Here is a 14384-nt window from a genome sequence, read left to right as displayed (position 1 = left end):
GATCTGTTACTGGAAGACAGAACCTGACAAAATTTATGTCCTTCACAGGTCAACATTCTCTCCCTGCCTCAATTCCCAGGAAAAGCTGAAATAGGTACCTGTTTTGGAAGGTTTGCTGCAAGATGCCGCAAAAAAGTCATCATCATCATCATCATCATCATCATCAAAGAGGCCAGAGGGTGCTGGAGGGTAAGAGCTTTTCCCTAGAGTGGGCTGCTCAGGCTTCTGGGGCTCCTTGGGCTTCTGGGGCTCCTTCAATGATGGAACAGAGGTGGTGCCAAACACATCAGTGTCCCCTGTGGGTGGACAGACAGGACAATCACAGCTGTGCGCCAGTGTGGGTAGGTTTCCTGACTCTACAGAACAAAAAAAAAAAAAAAAAGGACCACCCACCAAGAACATTTAGTTTCAGTTCATCCACAGAACACATTAACAGGACCCAATAATCTCCATCCTTCACTGCTATAGAACATCCCATAAGGAAGGAAGGAAGGAAGACAAAGAAGTCCACAGCCATTGATTTCTAAGAGAATATGAGTTAACAGCAGTAAATGAGCTATTCTTGCCCTTTGAAGCTCCTCCTACTCTCCAGGCCAGCACTTAGATGACAACTGAAAAAAATGACAAAACAGTACTTATTTGGTCTTTAAAAAACAAACCCTAAGTCATGATACCTAAAAACAAAGAAACAGCTCCTGCTGGGATTTTCTTTCCAGGTTTGGAGGATGAAGACACTAAAAATGAGAAAGAATAACCATATCAGAAAAAAATGACCTTACTGAAATATGTATAACACAATACATAGCTACTTGGAAACCTTTTAAAACTAATTTTTCCAGGGCGCCTGGGTGGCTCAGTCAGTCAAGCATCCATCTTCAGCTCAGGTTATGATCCCCAGGTCCTGGGATCCAGTCCCACACTAGGCTTCCTGCTCAGCAGGAATCCTGCTCCTCCCTCTCCTTCTTCCTCCTCCCACTGCTTGTGCTTTCTCTCTCTCAAATCAACAAATAAGGTTTTTTTTAAAAAGCAACATATTTTTCCTAAAAGAGCCATTTTAAAACGCCTTAGCTTTAACTCAGTCTTCTCTACCCATAGCAGTTTTTTCTTGGTACTAATATAATCTAAGCTGCAGTTCCGATGGCCGATGACTCTCGGGTCTGGTCAAACAACAGTGGGGTTGACTGAAGAGGCCAAGGAAGGGGTAAAGCACAAAAGTAAAACCAGAGGCAGAGCAAGCAGGGCGCCGTAACAGTTCTGGCTCTATGTATTCCAATTGGAGAACAAACAAGTAGTAAAGAAGAGCGAAAAAAAAAGTGAGATTATCGATGACAACAAAAATGAAGAGTCATAGTTAAGGAGGGAAACCAGCATCCGCTACTACCAAAAAGCAAGAGAGTGGAGACAGCAGGGCAGCAAGCCAGCCAATATCACTGCAAGCCGAGTTCTGATAACTGATGGCTCATGGACACCACTCACTTCAAATAACTAATCCCCAATTCTCAAGAGCTACCAGACACCTCATGGAATATAATTTGTTAAGATTTTTTTTTTCTTTTTTGTGTGTACTCCACATATGATTCTGATGCACACACACCAGACTATGGAATTACTGACCTCCAATTTAAATGCAGAATTCTACAAGTGTTTCTTTGAATTAAACATGATTAAATTAAAATATTCTCAACACAGCTACAGAGTACTATTCCTGTTCCTATAACCTAAGAAAGCGACAAAGCTGAGATGTAGGTTTACAATGGTACTTTTGCCTTTTCCAAGCCGTGAATGAGTGAAAAATGAGTGAAAAATGAGCTGCTCTTAACTAGATCAAGGTGAGCTAAACAGCTTCCTGCCTAACAAAAAAGCAAGGTGTGTGGAGACAACGTTAGGGCTTCCATCTCCTACTGAGAAGTAAACAGTTTCGGAAATGTGTTCAGGAACAAGAGGAGTCAGTCTCAAACTTACCTGCAGTAACTGAGGTTTGGGCTTCCCGATCTTGAGGGGCTTCTGTGAAGAGGTCACTCTGCTTGTAATAAAGTACAGGACATGACATTTCAAAAAAGCAGAGGAAAATGTAGCTGCATTTGATAATTTCTAAAAAAAGTACCTTATAAGTTTAAAAATACAGATTTATTTTTCTGCCAAAAAGTTAGTTCCAAAGTGAAAACTATGGCAAAACCAGACCCTTAAATAGTTTAGGTCTATTAAATACCAACATGGAAGAAGACAACAGGTAAGGTAAGAAATGACTGCCTGACCAAATTATTCACTGTAAATTACTCACATCCTCTCTCCACCTAACAAAGGGCATCAGGATACAGTATTTTCTCATTTTGTGATTCTTACTTCAAAATCTCCCAAAATATGAGAAAGTAGAAGCAACTTGCAAGTAAGAAGCCATTTTTCCCTACTAACTGTGGGCCCATGACACAACTATAGAGAGTTTCACTAACTACCACAGAACTCACCTCCTCATCCTCATCATCAAAAAGTCCTTTTCCTCCACTGAACAAGCCACCTCGAGAGCCAAATGGGGAGAAATCTTCATCTGTCAGCTTGGGGGGTGCAAATAAGTTGTCCTCTTCATCTAACAAACAGAAAGGGAATGTTTTGTAGGGAGAGTTAAAGAGGAGCTTAAAAATCAAATTTCTAGAGTTAGCCTTTACAACATATCCAAGACCGGCATGGAGAGTATCTAACTATATATAAGGAATACTTGAGTGCCGACAGTCTGAGGAATTTCAAATAAAATTCATTAAACTGTCCACTGAATCCCTTAAAAGGCTCTCTGGGATCCCACCATTAACTCTGTGTATGTCTGAAGCAAGGTGGATTTTCTAGGCGATCCCTCTCATCTAGATTTGTTTCTTCTCAATTACCTTTAAGACCTATCCCATCAAGAATTTGGGGGAAGGAAGAACAGACTGAAAAAGATCTGGAAATTGACACAGTCACAAGTAGGAATATAATGGATGATACTGTTAAATATGAAAGGGTCTGATATATTCTTTATTGAAAATAAATGCTAGAGTCCCTAGTTTGTATACCTCTAGAGAATTCTACAAATGATCACTTATAAAACTTAATAATTCAAATCTTTACAGCATTGTGATTGCACACCCAACTCTTCTCCCAGCATCTCAGCATTCCATTTTTAAATGCTTTGGAAATAAGAATAGAGACAGACCCCATTTGTCAGCGTTTAAAGTGGAGTTCTGTGAATTACGAAAATGCTACTCCTGAACCAAGAGCATCTTAAAATAACAGAATTGAGGGGAAAGGCCTACCATCTGAGGGAGTTCTCCTTTCCTTCTTCTCCTTCAATGTCTTCCAAGGTTTTGCTTCTCCTGGGGACAAGGCTTGAAGAGTATTTTACAATTTTTCACCATACACAGTCTATGTTACACAGTATTTATATACTGACTTTTCATTTTTACCCTTATGACTGTCATCCTTGAGGCTTCTAAGCTAAGAGCAAGACATTCAACTTTGGGTCTCAGCCCTACCTTAGTACTTCACTCAGTACCTCACTCAAACTGAAAGAATTATTCCATCCTGTTAAATCACTAGAATATACTATACAATACATTTGTGTTTAGTCACAATATAGGAGTAAATATTAATCAAGAGATTTCTAATCTGAGGCCTGTGATTCTCTGGGGAATCCTCTGAAACTGCGTATAAACTATTATACAGATGTGAATTTTTCTTGGGGGTTCCACAATATTCAATTAATAAAGAGTCTATAAACCAAAAAAAAAAAAAAAAAAAAAGCCTCTCAATGCCTTAGTGAAATTAACAGGGAAATATGCTCTCAGTGAAGCCCAGCAGAGGGTCCTGCACTTCCCCCCAACCCTGTTAATTCATCTCAATGCTTACTTGTTCGCTCCTCTTCCACCTGGCTTGTAGCTTCCCCTTTGATTCGAGCTGCCAGCTCATCAGCAAATGATGTAGGTCTACTTTTTTTCTATGAGCAGAAAAGATCAAAAGTATCACTTTTTTTATGACAAACTGGCACAGTTTACTTTTGATACCCGACAAAATTACGTAACCAAAGGTAAAGAACTGAACTGATTAAAAATTTAACTAAATGAACTTAAACATATGCACCCTATATACAGACCACTTGAGAAACAGGACTCCCTTCATAGGGAGAAGGGAATAAGTTCCTTATTTGCTTATTTTGTTTAAATACTTCACTTTAAAAAAAAAAAAAATACTTCACTTTAATCCTGAAAAATCCAAATAAGAAAACCACCATGAGGCACTGAGTGTGGGAAAAGGAGAGGAATATTAAAGTCTTAAAACTTTGGAAATGAATAGATTTTGAATGCTCTGACTGGAACAAGAGAAAGTGGTATTTGTAAGGCAACTAGTGATGCTCAACCATTACTTTCAAAAGTGTAAATGTACAAATATGATGCAAAATGAGATGGTTACAAATATAAATGACAATCAAAGTAATGAGTTCTTGGTGCCATTTCTAAAACTTTGTCAAGAGAGTCACTGTAGTCTTTCTTACAGGTCTAGTATTTTCTTCAGTGTCCTCAATATCTTCCTCCTCCTTCTCAGAATCAGCAAAAATGTCACAACCATCATCATCCTCTTCTTCATCACTCATTTGTGCAGTAGGCTAAGAATATAAACCTTGAGATTAGAACTAGGAAGTAAGGTCAACAAGCTGAAAAAGTGATACTGCCACTTAGACTTTAGGCAAAATGGAGATAGCTTGTCAAACAGGGAGGATGACGATGGTGATGCAGGGAAAGTCCTAAAGCAATAAATGTGCTAGAACAAATAACATACAAGATTTCCTTCCAGTGCAAGTACTATGCACAGAATAGCAGACACTGATTTATGTAAGACGTCCATCACTGGAAAAATGATAAATAAGTACAGCCTTATCTTGATAATACTAATAATTAAAAGGAATAAGCTATAACAATTGCAGAGGCTGTCCAAGGTATCAAGTGAAAAACATGCTGAATGAGAAACCCAGTATGATACCTTGCCTACCCCCACCCAAACACCTACTTCATTTCTAGGGACACAAAGATATTTGAAAAAGCAAAAAAAAGGGATCCCTGGGTGGCGCAGCGGTTTGGCGCCTGCCTTTGGCCCAGGGCGCGATCCTGGAGACCCCGGATCGAATCCCACATCGGGCTCCCGGTGCATGGAGCCTGCTTCTTCCCTCTGCCTGTGTCTCTGCCTCTCTCTCTCTCTCTCTCTCTGTGACTATCATAAATAAATAAAAAAATAAAAAAAAAAAAAGGCAAAAAAAAGTACTTACACTCCCAGATCACAACACCAATTACCTCTGAAAGAGTGTGGGATAATGAGGGGTGGAGGACTCAAACTAAGCTTTATCTATGAAATTCTAATTTTTATAAAAGGGGCTACTGGTAGATATCATTTATATAAACCATGCGAGGCACTATGCTAAAAGCACTTTATTAGCTACTTTAATCTTTAGAACCCTGAGGCTCTTTAACAATACAAATAAATGGTTAGGCCAATGCTTTTAATCACTGTATTGTATGATTTAAAAGTCTGAATTTATTAATCTTACTAGTAAGTTCCATAGAAATATATATCCTCTAAAGACTGATTATTAAATTGCCTCTGTGAATACAACTGGGAAAATACAAGGACCAACCACAAAGTACTTAAATCCTTCATTTGGCAGTTGAAAATTTTTGTGAAAAAAAGATTTCCCAATTAGGAAACTGAAATGCAAAATGGGACTATCTCAATATACCACTGTATATATTATGGTAGCAAAAATCATAATTCTAATGCCAATAAGATTATAAGAATATCATCAGGCATGATCTGTAATGAGACCATAATATCAAGAGCCTTTGCTCTAACTCTACACCATCTCATTCCTAAAGAAATAGCTCACATAAGCAAAGGAGTTTTGTGCATGGAAATATTAAATGCAGCATTATCTCAAAAACAAAATTCTGGAAATAAACTATTTCCCATATAAATTTAGAGACTATGAAAGTATCATTGTATCACTATGCTTAAAATACAGAGTGCCCAAAGTGTATTACTAACACGATTCAAAATAATTTTTAAAATAATCTGTTAACATAAAAGAGCAGAAAATATACTATGTATATTAGGAAAAGAATACATCCTTAGAAAGGTATACAAAAATTAAGACTGCTATACTAAGACAGTAGAATTAGATTTGTACCTTTTGAGCGAACCTCTCTGTCAGTTAACCCTACTGCTATATTGTCTCAAATTTTAAAATAGGGGAGGGGGATTTATGTGAAATAGTTCAGCTTGAGTAACAAGGCCTTCATTTAGATGCTCTGTTTCCCAATTTTGTTTTTCACTTCTTTGTTTTCTAAGAAAAATTAAGATAAAATATAAAGCAAAACTGGAAAAACAAACATACAAAAAACCAAGTCAGTTAACTTAAAAACATGTAATGATTGAAGGAAAATTAGCTATAAAAATGAGTAAATCCTTATTTTCTCATAAGTCATTCTAAAATAATTTTTATATAACTTTTATTTTCTTAATTCCAATATAACTAACATACAGTGTTATACTAGTTTCAGGTATACAATATACTAATTCAACAATTCTATGTTACTTAGTGCAATCCACTTTATCTATTTCACTCATCCCCCAGGCCAGCACCTCTCAAAAGTAATTTTTGCATATATTTAGTATATATGCTATACTTCAATTAAAATTTAAAAGCAAAGTCACTTTAGTACATAAGACTCACCCGGTTTTGATCATTGTCACTATGATTAGCAAAATCTTCATCCGACTCCTTTAGGGGAAAAAAAGGCTTTGTTGTTAAAACAGGATTTACTCACAAGCACAAAAATGATTTCAGGTCTAAGTCTCTTGGGGCACATCTATACTCAGACTCTTTGTATTGACTACTGGTTACCTGGAGTGTCAAGATGCAGATAAGGTGGACAGTTGGCAGTATCACCAAAAGTTGTTCATGCTAACATGTAATTTTTGTGGTTAATTTAGACAACTCTAATAATTTGCTCATACCTATCTGCACTATCATTGCTAACTTCTGAATTTAAAGTTAAGAGTTGCACATTTAATTATCAAAAGTTGGTTTGTGTGATTTTACATCTTGAACTCCACTCTCTTAGTATGGACTTTTTCCCCCAAATTATTCTAAGACAGAACTTACTCAAAGACTGAATTGCAGGCAGACTCTACCAAAACATCTAAGCTGCTCCCCTCAGAATATATTGGTAAGAGGAAGTCTTGGTGGGAAGGTAGGAGATAGGGGAAGCGTAAAAGGGATTAAAGCAGTTTTCCTTGTTTTTGTACATAAGACAAAAAGAAAACTCAATCCCACAGGAAAAAAACCTCAGGCTGGAACGCCCGGGTGGCTCAGTGGTTGAGTGTGTCTGCCTTTGGCTCAGGGCATGATCCCTGGGTCCTGGGATCGAGTCCCAAATCGGGCTCCTCTTGGGGAGCCCGTTTCTCTCCCTCTGCTTATGTCTTTGCCTCTTTCTCTGTGTCTCTCCTGAATAAATAAATAATACCTTAAAAAAAAAAAAGGAAAAAAAAACTAAGACTATGACTAGTAACACTGTTAAAAAATTTGTGAAAAGGGCAGCCCAGGTGGCTCAGAGGTTTAGTGCCGCCTTCAGCCCAGGGTCTGATCCTGGAGACCCAGGATCGGGTCCCACATCAGGCTCCCTGCATAGAGTCTGCTTCTCCCTCTGCCTATATCTCTGCGTCTCTCTTTCTCTCTGTGTGTGTCTCTCATGAATGGATAAATAAAATCTTTAAAAAAAAAATGTGTAAAAGATAGTGCTAATTCACAAATATTTACTTAGTCTGTTAAATACACCCTCAGGTTCCTGCCCACCACGACCTGGAGATACAAACAGCTCTTACCCCTTCTTCATTCTCTTCACTGTCTGCAATACTGCCACGGTCACTGCCTACTGACCCCTCTGGTTAGAAGAAAAATAAAGCATTATTGCCAACATTCATAATAAAACATCCTTAGTTCCTTCTCAAAATCACAAACCACCATATACCAGCATCACAGAGATTTTGATAAAATTATCTATATACATTAATTAGAACTAAAAGTATCTTCACTATAGTGAGGAATACAAGATTTACATAGCCTTATAGGATCTCCCCACAAGATACTTACTAACTACAAAAAAAGTTAATTACCAAGGGAAAAAACTGGCCTATACTCTTCAAAAATGTTAAAGCTGTGAAACGCAAAGAAAGCCTGAGAAATTATATCAGACTAAAAGAAGACCAGAGATTTGACAACTAAATGTAGTGAGTAATCCCGAACTGGAGCCTAGACCAGAGGGAAAAAGAACCTATAAAGGACATAACTGGGACAACTGGCAAAATCTGAAATATGACAGAGGATTAGCTAATAGAATTACGTCCAGTATAATTTCCTTACTTTGATAACATATTGTAGCTACATATGAGACTGTCCTTGATCTTAGAAAACACAAACAAATATTTTGGAGTAATAAGGCATGTCTGCTTCTCTCAAACAGATTCAGAAAAAAAATATGTGTATACAGGGAGAAAAAAAATCAAACAAATGTGATAGAATATTAACAACCAGTAAACCAGAGCAAAGGGTATAGAGGAGTTCTTTCTTTGTACCACTCTGATAACATTAAGGTAAAGTTTGAATTTATTTAAAAATAAAAAGATATAAACATTAAAAGTAACAAAAATATTTGGCACAAAAGAATACCTTCACTAGACAGCTCTCCGAGACCTACATCTTCCTGCTCCATGAATAGCTTTGACCCAATTAAATAAGGTAAAGGACGATCAATGTATAGATCCTGTAAATAATGAAAGATAACAGCCATTATTAAATATTCAAGCTGAAAAATAAGTTTTCCATTTGACATCTTGTTCCATCTGACTACCCCAAACAAGTTACATAATGAGAGTGGACACTAACAAACACAGCAGGATTCAAAGTACAAAAAAATAATAATAATAAAATCACTGACTTTTTAAAAAGTCAAATCCTATGTAAAAAATAGCAAAGAAAAACTAAATCACACAATCTTCCTTCCCAATCTTCCTTCCCATGTATGCCTACATATACTAAAAATGGCAAAGGCATGCACAAAGTTTACCAGAAGTAACCAAATAAGGATCACAACTTCACAGTAACATGTTCAAAAGGAGGGCCAAGGTAAGAAACTGAAGTTCTGGCTAGCTTTGATGAGTCCTAGCCCTGCCTTCCTCCCCAAAAAGCAGCACTGGTAAGCAAAAATCAGCTGCTCAAGCTGAGAATCTACTTTGAGAATCATCAATAATAGTTCTAAAATTTTGAAAGAAACACACTGAGGAAATAACTCAAATGGTTTTGTAGGACTCTGGGAGGCAGGTGGGTGTGTCCAGGTTCGGGTGTGAGAACAGGAGGGAACCAACAGGGGATTCCCTCACACTGCATTGGAGCAATGAGAAGGCTGGGCAGGGCACCCAAAGCAAGGGCTAGATGAGAAGAAACAGAGGGCAATGATGGAAGTATCTATAGTCAACATAATGAACCAAAGATACACATCCAAAAGACTGATGAGAACTTGTCTGGGAGAAAAAAATGACCCATAGAAGAAAATAATAATATCCCCCAGCAGCACCCACTGGATAATTTAGAAAAATGAAGTTGGTAAAATAAGACTAAGATTATAAAATAACAAAATGGAAAAAAGGACACCATATATAAGAGAATACCTACTGGACATCCTTCCATCCCAGTCCTCTACTTCTGAGTCCCACTCAACACACATGTATTAAAAATTTAAGTTCAAGAAAGCACTCCACCCCAGGACAACTTCCTATATCCACAGTAAAAGCAGATTTGTCCTTTGCAAGGTAGGATGTTTGGCCATAATCTCTTTTCTGTATTGGAAAGACCCTAGAGGTGCAGGAGAAAATAATTCTGATGCTTAACACAAGAGAGAATTTGAGAAGGTTAATGTAAAGGTTAAAGACACCACAAGGGTGCCTGGGTGGTTCAGCCGGTTAAGCATCTATCTGCTGTCAGCTCAGGTCATGATCCCATCGTCCCAGGCTTGAGCCAGGGCACTGGGCTCCCTGCTCAGCAGGGAGTCTGATTCCTCATCTCTCTCTGCCCCTCCCTTCCCTACTCATGTTCTTGTTTACTCTGCTTGCTCTCTCTCTCAAATAAAAGAACAAAATCTTAAAAAAAAAAAAAAAGAAAGAAGAAAGAAAGAAAGAAAGAAAGAAAGAAAGAAAGAAAGAAAGAAAGAAAGAAGAAAGAAAGAAAGAAAGAAAGGAAAGAAAGAAAGAAAGAAAGAAAGAAAGAAAGAAAGAAAGAAAGAAAGAAAGAAAGAAAGAAAATAAAAAGTTAAAGACCACAGCAACCCAGATGCCTGGCAGGTTTAGTCAGTAGAATGTGCAACTCTTGATCTCAAGGTTGTGAATTTGAGTTCGATGTTGAGTGTAGAGATTACATAAACTTACTTGTTTAACTTAAAAAAAGAAAAAAAAGATACAAAGCAACCAATTCAGTGCAAACAAAAGAAAGTGTGAATGGGGCTAATCAGGATTTAGAAAGTATTCCCACATCCTCCAGTAGAAGAGAAAGCAGTGTAGGACCTCCAACTAACAAGTGTGGGCCAGGCAATATACTTGCCTGGGATCCACTGCCGACTGCAAATCCCTACGGGGGAAGGCAGGCTAACAAGTGTACCAGTGCAAAAGGAGAGCCCCAACATGGTACAACACTGGAAGGTCAAACTGGAAGAAGTGTGCAGCAAAACGAATGACCAGAAGAGCTCAGCTCTGTGGCATGTTTCAATTCATAAAAAGCACTTGCGTGTCACAAGGACTCTTTCTCAAAATCAATACAGCAACCTTTTGTTGCTTACTTCTGCGTGGCTGTGCTGCCCCAAACGTCTCCTCTGCAGATCTGAGAGAAAGTAATAGTAAAGCAATAACTACTTCTGAGGCTTATAGTCTAATTCATGAACACTCCTAACAGCCTTACTCATCCCAGCCAAAACCTGAAATCAACCCAAATGTCTTTCAACACTTTTTTTTTTTTTTAAATTCTTTCAACACTTCTGCAGTCTCCCTTAACATAAACTACAGAACTTCAGGTTCCCAACAATCTCTCTCACACAAGCCTCCTCATACTTCGGAACCCAATTCAAGTCACATCTGTACCCTCATTGCCCTGGGTAAAAGTCAGTTCTCTCTCAGAGCACTTATGATGGGGACTCATATGAACTTCTCCTCTCTCCCACCAGCTAGTAATGCTGTAATAAGCGCTGTGAGAGTAGGAACCATGCCCTGTACCTTTGTGCTCCCCTACCTACCTTGGTGTGCTGCCTTCTACCAATGTTCAGGTAAAGCAAGTCTTTCCAACAGAGTCAATATGAGATTGTTAAGTGCCATGCTCACTTTCTAAAAGTAAAGCCCATGTCTTACTAATTTTGTGCCCAAGTAAAGTACCCCAAACACAACAAGTCTAACAATAAATATATGAACTGTCTTTACCTTTGGTTCAAGGATCAGTTCCACTCGTTCATTGGCATCTTCTTCTTCGGAGTCTGAGTTTCCTGCTTTTATATCTAGTTGCTCAAATGCACTGTCTAGTACTTGTAAACCATAGTTCACAGCCTCCTGAACTTTAGGAATCAGATCTACTTCTTTCTGTTCCCGGGTCTTCTCCTACAGAGAAAATGACATTCAGTATGGATGTCCAAAGTATTGATACCACCCTAATAAAACAAAAAGAAATCAATTAAAAATGTTAACAAAAGTCAGATTCTGCTGACTGCTCAACAGACTTTGGAGTAAGTTTTGAACTTCAGGTTGGTCACATTCCAGATGTGGATCAAACTACCTAAGGTCCCAGAGTTCCCAGTTCACCATTTATAGAAAACAAAAGTACAATTATGGTATAATGGTTCAGCCAGATAACCTATGTAAAAATCCCCTGTCCACAATCACAAGCCCTCAAGCAGCACTTCACTTCCCTGCCACTGGAAGAATGAAGGGCTTAGACTTTCAAGTTCATCATGACTGGATACCACTAAACCTTGGTTAATGGGTCCTTGGACAATTTCAGAAGTTAAGACTTAGAAGAAATACTCCAGCCAGAGATGTCATTTTTCAATTAGTTAAAATACAAAAACAAAAGCCTAGTAATTATGGGTATTTTATACATTTGTTTCAAACCAAGAGAGGGTCAGTTCCATTATGACTTATCCTGTACATCATCTTAGAACAATGCCCCCCAAGTCTGTACTTATCACCAACCTGCTGAAAATACTCCACAGGCCTCCATTTCCTACAACAGCAGCTCTCAATGACAGTCCCCTCACTCATTCAACTGTGTCATCAGTTGTGAGAAATATTGAAAAAAAAAACGTAGTGTCATTTCCCCTCTTCAGAAATATTCTAGAAGCCAATACATAATTATATAAAGAACTAAATCACACAAAGCTATTGTGAGGGTCAAAGGAAAAGCCCTATGAGTGTCTTATACTTTTACCTTAAGTATGGATGTCTTTCTAATGTGGATTTTTTGTTCTGGCTGCATCTTTTTTCCAAGCTGGAATGCTTGGTTCTAGTCAAATAGTTAATATGCACTAGGTGTATGAAAATATGTTTGCGAAATAAATAATAAATACATAGTAGCTTTTGAAAAAAATAGTTCACCTCACACTCATCACTTAAAATTGAACCCTGATGTGGTGTAACCATATACTGCTGGCAAATCTTTTGAGGATCATTAAAAATAACTTTTTTTTTTTTTTTTTTTTTAGCTGGGAATAGGTAGAACTGGAGCTGGTTTCTAATATCCTAACAGTTTCATCTAAGCAACAGCTACTGATAAAGTACCAAATTTGCAAGTGATTTATATTTTCTCAGTAAGTTAGAGCTGAGCCAAGGCTCCTCCCATTATAAACTTATATTCCAGTGCTTCCCTGAGTGGGAGAAAAAGGGTACAACTTCTGCCAGAAGGTAAGTCCAAAATGTCTTATCTATGCTTCGCCCCATGATGTGACAACATGGAAGAATGTTTATGCATCTAGAACACGTGAAGCCACAGAAGGGTAAAAAGATAGAAACTACTACCCCTAGACTCCTTAGCCTTGCTTATGAAGCCCTCCAGCACCCACTTCTCATTCTCTTTCCGTTCTTCCTGCCTAGCCACAAGTATCTTCCACCTAACATAGTCTATAAGATACCAGGCACATCCCCCAACATTAAACCTCAGGGGCTGGCATTCTCTCCCACTGAAATGGCCTTAAAATCTGGCCCTTCTTTCTTCACTTAACATCTTACCCTTGGAGGTGTTCCCTGCTTACATCACTCAGCTCTTCTCATCTGAACTTCCAGAACAATTAGCAGTTCTGACATGTTATGCTCTACTGGCAAACCAAGACCATAAGCTCCTGAGGGTAAAGTCTTTAAGTCACCAGCTCCCTGCAATCTTAGTAGAGTCAGTAAGTGCTGACTGCACATTTCATGTCCTCTGTACTAACATCCTGTGACCTGCAGGAGGCACTCAAATGTGTGCGGACTGTAATTTCCAACTGGCGGGAATCAAAGCTGTCATGAAAGAATAGGGAAAGTTCAAAGAACTCACACTTACAGCCCAGTCTGTGACCAGCTTTTGCATAACCCTCAAGGTAAGAATGGTTTTTACATTTTTTAAGGGGATAAAGGGAAGGAGGAGAAAGAGCAAAAAGAAGGAAAAAGAGACAGAGATCAATGTAGCCAGCAACCAAACCTAAAACATTGACTATCTGGCCTTTTACAGAAATTCTCCAGTACTCTACTCTGAAGCCAGAATTCAAAAACTTTATATATTTCTTACTATACTACATTTCAGAAACAAACCAAAGAGTTCGATTCTTGGACTATCAGAAGCAGTCTTTCCTATTTCCCCCAGTAACCATCTTCCTGCTCACAAGCCCCCACCAGCCACATTACAAACTTCCACCACCTTCCTTCTCTAAGTCAACACTCAACAGAAGAGTAATTTAATGCAAGTACCTGTTCTGCTTTTTCTGTCTCAGCTTTGAGCACCGGCTCCTCCACCTCTTCATCATATACACGCTACATATGGAAGCAAATTCATTTTTAAATGGTCAAAATATCATTCGGAATACACTGTAATATACAAATTCAACACATAATTTTTAAAAAGAGAAGAAATGATTATTCAAAAAATGGTTGAGGTCATTGGTTGAGAACTAAAAGCAAAAAGCAGTAGTTAAGTTTAAATTTAAACTTAAATTTAAAAAGATAGAAATGACTAGGAAATGTGAAAAAAAGTTCAATCTCACTGTTGACCAAAGAATTACAAAAACAATTAAAATACCATTTTCAGACCT

The 14384-nt window shown here is 38.0% G+C and overlaps 1 protein-coding gene across 14 annotated transcripts in view; it reads right to left on the bottom strand.

The window, feature by feature from the left end:
• The window catches only part of WASHC2C (WASH complex subunit 2C), a 56048-nt gene that overhangs the window by 36009 nt on the left and 5655 nt on the right, over nucleotides 1-14384 (bottom strand). For 6 of the 14 annotated variants that reach the window (XM_038578063.1, XM_038578067.1, XM_038578072.1 and 3 more), the window contains exons 4-15: nucleotides 14044-14106; nucleotides 11533-11706; nucleotides 8744-8837; nucleotides 7900-7958; nucleotides 6749-6796; nucleotides 4520-4630; nucleotides 3877-3964; nucleotides 3285-3356; nucleotides 2466-2584; nucleotides 1963-2023; nucleotides 675-734; nucleotides 99-296 (exon numbers count right to left, since the gene is read on the bottom strand). In XM_038578063.1, coding sequence (XP_038433991.1) covers nucleotides 99-296; nucleotides 675-734; nucleotides 1963-2023; nucleotides 2466-2584; nucleotides 3285-3356; nucleotides 3877-3964; nucleotides 4520-4630; nucleotides 6749-6796; nucleotides 7900-7958; nucleotides 8744-8837; nucleotides 11533-11706; nucleotides 14044-14106 — 1147 coding nt within the window. The remainder of the gene's footprint in view (nucleotides 1-98; nucleotides 297-674; nucleotides 735-1962; nucleotides 2024-2465; nucleotides 2585-3284; nucleotides 3357-3876; nucleotides 3965-4519; nucleotides 4631-6748; nucleotides 6797-7899; nucleotides 7959-8743; nucleotides 8838-11532; nucleotides 11707-14043; nucleotides 14107-14384) is intronic. The other 8 variants (XM_038578064.1, XM_038578070.1, XM_038578074.1 and 5 more) reach the window with 4 other exon arrangements.

The sequence above is a fragment of the Canis lupus genome, chromosome 28 (assembly GCF_011100685.1).
Source record: "Canis lupus familiaris isolate Mischka breed German Shepherd chromosome 28, alternate assembly UU_Cfam_GSD_1.0, whole genome shotgun sequence".
Lineage (NCBI taxonomy): Eukaryota > Metazoa > Chordata > Mammalia > Carnivora > Canidae > Canis > Canis lupus.
The sequence above is the reverse complement of the archived record's forward strand: the minus strand, read 5'-3'. Positions and strand labels throughout refer to the sequence as shown.